Source organism: Entamoeba invadens, assembly GCF_000330505.1.
Source record: "Entamoeba invadens IP1 unplaced genomic scaffold scaff_1105074724629, whole genome shotgun sequence".
NCBI classification, from domain to species: Eukaryota; Evosea; order Mastigamoebida; family Endamoebidae; genus Entamoeba; species Entamoeba invadens.
The window spans coordinates 596,601-603,145 of record NW_004440426.1 but is presented as its reverse complement, the minus strand read 5'-3'; the positions used below and the strand labels follow the sequence as shown (position 1 = coordinate 603,145).

The window sequence follows — 6,545 nt, the reverse complement described above, 5'->3', positions numbered from 1 at the left end:
AAAAATATTATGATAATTAAGTAAAAATAAAACAATAAATAACACTTGTCTATAATTGTTAACATAAGTTGCTGTATTATATTTGTGAATAACGACGCAATGACTAAAATTAAAAAAAGTAATAAACTACGACAAATTCTTAAAGATTTTTCATTGAACAAACGAAATGTCACAATTATTAAACATAAGCTCCAATCAGAAATTAAATTATTTATTTCTTTATATTTTATCAAAAAAATATCAATAAAAAAATTAACACAAATGTTTATCTTTATTTACTCATTCAAATGTTTTGTAATGCACTAACTTTGTTTTTTCAATTAATTAAAAGGTATACAACTTAGAGACAACTTTAAATGTGTAAAACTATACATATGTTAATCGACTTCATTTTTTAAATCACATTTTTAATAATTAACGTAATTAAAATAATTTCATCATAGAAATTAATCAATACAACCTAATTAATTATTTTCATTGTTTGTGTTGTTGTTAAAATTTACATGATATTTTGGTTATAAACATTACTCAGCTGTTTAATGTCGTGTTCATCATATACTCTAATAAGTTATTATTCCGACATCTTAACATTTTACATGATTAAATTTTTATATATTAAGTTGTGTTTGTAGTTAAAGTGTACTTTATTGATAATGTGTCTTTGTTATTCGTAGTTTTATTGTATGTATTGTTGTAATTAATAAACAATTAAACCAGTTGTTTGGGTTATGACAAACGTATGTAATTGTTCTTGATGACGAAAAACATTTTTATCATTTTGGTTTTATATTATTCAATGTTTTTACTTTAAAATATTGTTCGTTTAATTCAAATATCTTTGGTTAAATAACTCATTTATTATTTATTGTATTTTTTATTGATTGTTCAAAACAAAAATGATACAAATTTTAAAATTGTAATATAATAAATTCAAATGTGTAACAACACATTCACTTTGTTGAATTTGTATGGCGATATCTTTCGTGTTGACAACGATATAATTATTGAACGCAAAGAGTATTTTTTTAAATCGATTAATCGATTTGTTTATATTTTTTTTCATTTATGTAAACTTTAATTCAATAACAAAAATAATTTAAGTAAGTCAAAATGTTATTTATTTTGTTATTTATTTTTGTTTTTTCATCACAATCCAGATATGAATTATTTTGATTAATGGCAAATTTGCCCAAATGGTCAAGTTTTTGATTGAGTGGATACTTATATAGTAATTTAAATTAAAACTATATTTTATTATTTTGAAGAAATTTTATTTTATTATTTAAAAAACCATTAAAATAGTAAATTATTTTTTAAGTGAGTTACTTTTATAAAAGTGAGTCAAAAAGCGAAGTAGTGAGTCATTATTTGACAAGTGAGTTTTAAAAGTGAGAGGTGAGTTAATAGCCATTATTATAATTACAATTTACAAATAAGTTTTTGGTGATATAAATATAATATGGTTTTTTTATTGTAATATTTAACAATTATATTTTTATTATAATTAAATTAATATTTATATTGTATCTTAATTATAGTATATCATTAATTAAAGTAATTAAAAAGTTAACAAGCTATTTGTTATAAAAAATGTTAAGTTATTCAAAAATAATAACGTTTACAATCAATGTACAAAGAAAAATAATTCATCTAGAATCATGTTTTCGTTTTTTCTATATTACTATTCGACTTTGTGATAAAACGGGATCATTGCATTAATCCCTTAACTTTAAACTTATCTCCAAATTTTTAAACTGTTTCAATAAAAAAAAGTTAATGAAAATTTGTAAAGAGCATTGCAAATTTTTTGAAATCTAAAAAAAATATATAAGTAATAAGTTTATTTGTTTTAATAAATAAACTTAAAATATGGTTCATTCTTACCTTACAGTTTTAACCCGACTTTTAAGTTTATTAATTTGACACATTTTATAAAGAAAACAATTGTTTTTCGACAACAATATTCTAAAACCGACTCTCAAAATAAATAATTCATTTTTGTACTTAAATCTTAAAAAAAAACAACTATATTATTCTAGTTGTTTTTATTATTATAATATCATCGTCAATAAAGACCAAAACTTTGGTTTTTTTAGTCATTTTTGTGTATCTTTTCCCAATCAAACGGTGTTATTCATCGACTACATTTTTGGTTCATTTTTCGTAATAATAATAATCAAAAAATTGTTAATTTAACCATTTAATCAATTTTAACCCCAAAAAAACAAATAAGTTTTAAAAACAATCTAATAATCTGTATTTTTGTTATTCGATTTTTTATTTAAAAAAAACACCTAAAATATACTATAAATTGTATTGTTGTTATAATAATAGATTTATTATTCAAAAATTCTTTTTTTTGAAGAAAAAAATACTATATCATTATTATAAAAATGATAGAAAAATAAAAATTGTTTTATGTTAAATTTAAACTTTTGAATTATTGGGACATAATTATTTCCCCTTTAAAAAACTGATCCACTCAACGAATTTTTAAATCGGTGTTGTGAATTTATTGAACAAAATAATCCCAACATGAAAAAAATAGAGGATGACCTTTACTTTCTAAAAATATGACCGAAATTCGTTTGTTCAAATTTTTTCAAAACACGATATCAAAGGTATTTAAAGGTTACATTTGATCTACCTAACAGACCAATGTTGTTTACACTTCTTCTCATATCCATTGCTTCTTCAGAAAAGTGTCTTTCACTTTCTGGAAATGAATTTGTCCAAAAAGAAGTGACTGATGGGAACACTGCAGGGATGATTTGTTTAGTGGATGGAGAATATACAATAGCATTTACTGATGATATGGCAATTAATGCAACTTTCAAAGATTTCAGTCTTAACAACTTTGATGTGAGTCCTCTTAGAATCATCTATGATGAAACAAATAACGAGAGATACATCAACTTAGTCCCGTCCACTCCAGACGTTGATATAACGGCCGAGTACCACATTCATGGGTCTAAAACTATTGGAACCAAATTAAATACCAGAAACAGATCGTTTAACGTCTTATCTAAACCAATAAAAATTGAACTTTACACAACTGAAACAACACAATCTTATGCTTATCCATTCATTGAATTGGGTCAGACCACCGCAGAACCACAAGAATTTGAAGTGACTTATTTCTCAGACACCCCTATTACCAATTTCAACACTTATGGTTTTTTCAAAGTTGCTTATGGTAACACAGTCTTTGCTTTAAAAGACATTAAAGTGAAAGAAAATGGTATCGATAAAATTATTGAGAGTACTATGCAAACTTCTTTAATGGTCAATGAAAATAAATTGGCACTTGACTTGGTTAAGACTTGTAAGTACGACGCTGAAAATGTTAATAACGTGATTGTTATCAAATCAAAAGAAGATGTACCCGTTGACTCCTCATCTTCTTCTGAAAGTTCAACAAGCCAATCTTCCCAATCGTCGGAATCTTCAACTTCCTCTTCAGATAGTTCATCCACTCAATCTTCACAAGCGTCGTCTGAAGCTTCTTCACAGACATCTTCACAAACTTCTTCTTCTGAAAAATCATCAGAACACTCTGAAACTTCGAGTAAACCAGATTCAACTAATAACAATGACAGTGATGGCGCTATATTGGAGATGATAACCATCATGTTCTTTGCGTTATTCTTGTTCTAATTTAATTTGAATATCATTTCCATTTTACATGGTTTGTGGTATAGTATTTATATAATAAATATAACAAACTATTTTTTTTTTTAAAAAAATACTATTAACAGTAATAATAATAACAATTCTAACTTTGATGAATTACTAAATTAATTAATTTAATAATTAAGAATTTTTATAAAACTATTGTTCTCATTTATTATGTCTGTTGAGAGGTGCGGAACGAAAGAACATTAAAAGGCGGAAATTAGGACGAAGTCAGAGTGGATGGAAGAGTTTCTCGAAGAAATCATTCTGACATGCCAAAAGGCGAAAGTGGTGCTGTCTTCGTTTTTTGTGTTAAGAAAGGACTACTCTGTCATCGATAATGAAGAGGTGCCTGTCGAAGAAAGAATCTCAAAGGCTGTAAACCTTTTAAACGATTTCGACAACAACTTGGCAAAGAGAGATCAGTTCAAGACAATTTTGTGCGATTTGAAACTTTATATGACGAAAGGTGCGGCGATGATAACGGAGGAACTGAAGAAATCCGACAACGCGGATATCGAGTACAACTTTCTATTGGAGACGATGGTCGATTTGCAGAGGCAAAAGATGGAACAAAGAAAAAATTATCTTGAAAAACAAATCCAAAAGGTCGACTTAACATTTAACAAGGAACAAAAGATACTGATCGGCAAAATGCGGGTAGTGCCGTTTTCACACAACTCACTCGATTACGAAGAAGTGAAACAGATTGAGGAATGGACAAATATGAAAGTCACAAATGTCATTTTCGACAGTAGAAACAATCAATGGAGTGTCGGCGAGAGCGACTTTAAGGATAAAGTGTTTGGCAAAGAGAAGCTTTTGTTTGTGGTCGAAGATACAAACAAAAACAAATTTGGTGGAGTTATTTTCAGCAAAATATCGAAGGCTGGACAGTGCATTTGCGACAAAGAGGCATTTTCGTTTACTTTGAAGTCAAATGGGAGAATTAATGGGATGCAGAAGTTTACCATTCTTCCAAAATACTCTCAGTTTGCGTTTAATTGTTTTGACGATGCACACCACAGACTTTTCCATCTCTGCGATGCCTCAATTTACGTGTTCAAGAAGGGAGAAAGTGGGAGTGCTTGCTATTCAAACAGAACAGCAGACACGCCAGACAACGTGCTTTGTGGGAGTCACCACTTCACACCAGAAAGGATAACTGTCATACAACTTAAGTAAACACGGTCTTTGAGTTATTAATATGTACACTATTTTTTGTGTAAAATTTAGAGAGAACATTTCAATTGTTTTTGAGCCAGCATTTTGAGGAATTTAAAATAATTAAAGTTTTAACGAGCAATAACTCTAGAGTTTGATAAGCTTTTATGGTGTCAATTAAAAGTATCAAGAGATAACCTGTACCATCAGTAATGAACAATTCCAATGGTATTGTTTATTAAATTACTTGATAAAACAATTCATTAAAACAATCCTTTTCGAAAGTTTCCAATAAACACAATAAACTAATGAAAAGTCACTTATGTAATCACAATGATGGCGTGAATAAGACCTGGTAGGTACAAGATGATAGTCAAAAGTAAATTGATGAGAAAGTCGCACCCACATCCCTTCTTCAGAAGAACAGCGAGTGGTGGGAGGAATATCGCAATGATAATCAATGAGAGTGTTGAGCAGCCCATTTAAATGAATGAAATAACTAATAATGTTGGTGTATAAATACCAAGAGGATGGATCTTTATTTTCTTTGTATCTAAAAATGGCATATTCCTATTTATATCTTTATTTAATAGTTTATTAATACTATTTTTAATTAGATATGTCTCTTTTTTTCTCTGTCTGTTGTTTATTTCTTGTATTTTGCGAATTTGTCAACAAATTAAATAAACAAATATAAATGGTATTTTACTTGTATTTAAACAATGAATAAAAACACTGAAAATGAATTGTTTTTATACATATTTTCATTCAAAATTTTATTTTTTCAACCTCTATTTGAAGAGAATTGAAACATTTTATTCTCATATTTGTAAGTTAAAAAATAACTTTAAAAATAAAAAACAATAAAAAAATCAAAAGGTTGATAAGTTTCTTAATTTTATTTTTGATGAAATTTAAATTATGAAATTGAACATACAGTCATTATTCGATATAAGGGTTATTTGATATAAGGATTTATTCGATATAAGAGAGAAAAATAAGAGGAAGCCCTTATATCGAATAATAGATAAAAAAAATAAAAAAAAGATATTTATGTGTTTGCTTTTTGTTGGTTATTTCATTATAAAAACTTAAAATGGTAATAATTGGATTAATTTGTCACTAAGTTAAAAAGTCAAATAAAATAATATAAAAACCATGTTTTATTAAATTTTTAATAAAACATTTTTATTAAAATAAACAAAATAATAAATTTATAATAAAAATAGATAAACAAGTAAATTTTATTGAGAAATAATACAATGAATGTATTTGCATTCTTTCAAAAAGAATACTTTCCTTGACAACTACGATTCATTCCGTTCATTAACATTTACAGGAATGTCTTCATTTTCAGGTTCAATATTATGTAATCTTTTTTGTAATTCAAAAATTGTTTTATCTATTTGCTCTTTTTGGACAATAAGCGTCTCAATATTTTCTTTGATATCTTCAACTTCTTTTTCGTTTATTTTTAACAAAGTATTCGTGTCGTTGTTATACTCTTCATACGTCATTGAAGCGGGTATATTTTCTCCTTCAAATTCCCAGTCATAACGAGGATCAATAATTTCGTCACAGTCTTCAAAGCAATTGCGAAACCCAGCGTGTTCCCAACAATTGGTTATTGTCATCTTAGTCACTTTATCCCAAGCATTTACACAAATCTCAATTTGCGTTACCAACTGTGAAAGTAGGCAACATTC

The 6,545-nt window shown here is 27.0% G+C and overlaps 2 protein-coding genes across 2 annotated transcripts; both read left to right on the top strand.

Moving 5' to 3' along the window:
* Positions 1-2,658: 2,658 nt before the first annotated feature.
* On the top strand, positions 2,659-3,657 carry EIN_021010 (hypothetical protein; the record flags this gene model as incomplete). Its single annotated transcript, XM_004257325.1, has 1 exon — positions 2,659-3,657. One exon carries the CDS (start codon positions 2,659-2,661, stop codon positions 3,655-3,657), a length of 999 nt encoding a protein of 332 aa, XP_004257373.1.
* A 258-nt stretch (positions 3,658-3,915) lies between these two features.
* Positions 3,916-4,860, top strand: EIN_021000 (hypothetical protein; the record flags this gene model as incomplete). Its single annotated transcript, XM_004257324.1, has 1 exon — positions 3,916-4,860. One exon carries the CDS (start codon positions 3,916-3,918, stop codon positions 4,858-4,860), a length of 945 nt encoding a protein of 314 aa, XP_004257372.1.
* Between the last annotated feature and the right edge of the window lie 1,685 nt (positions 4,861-6,545).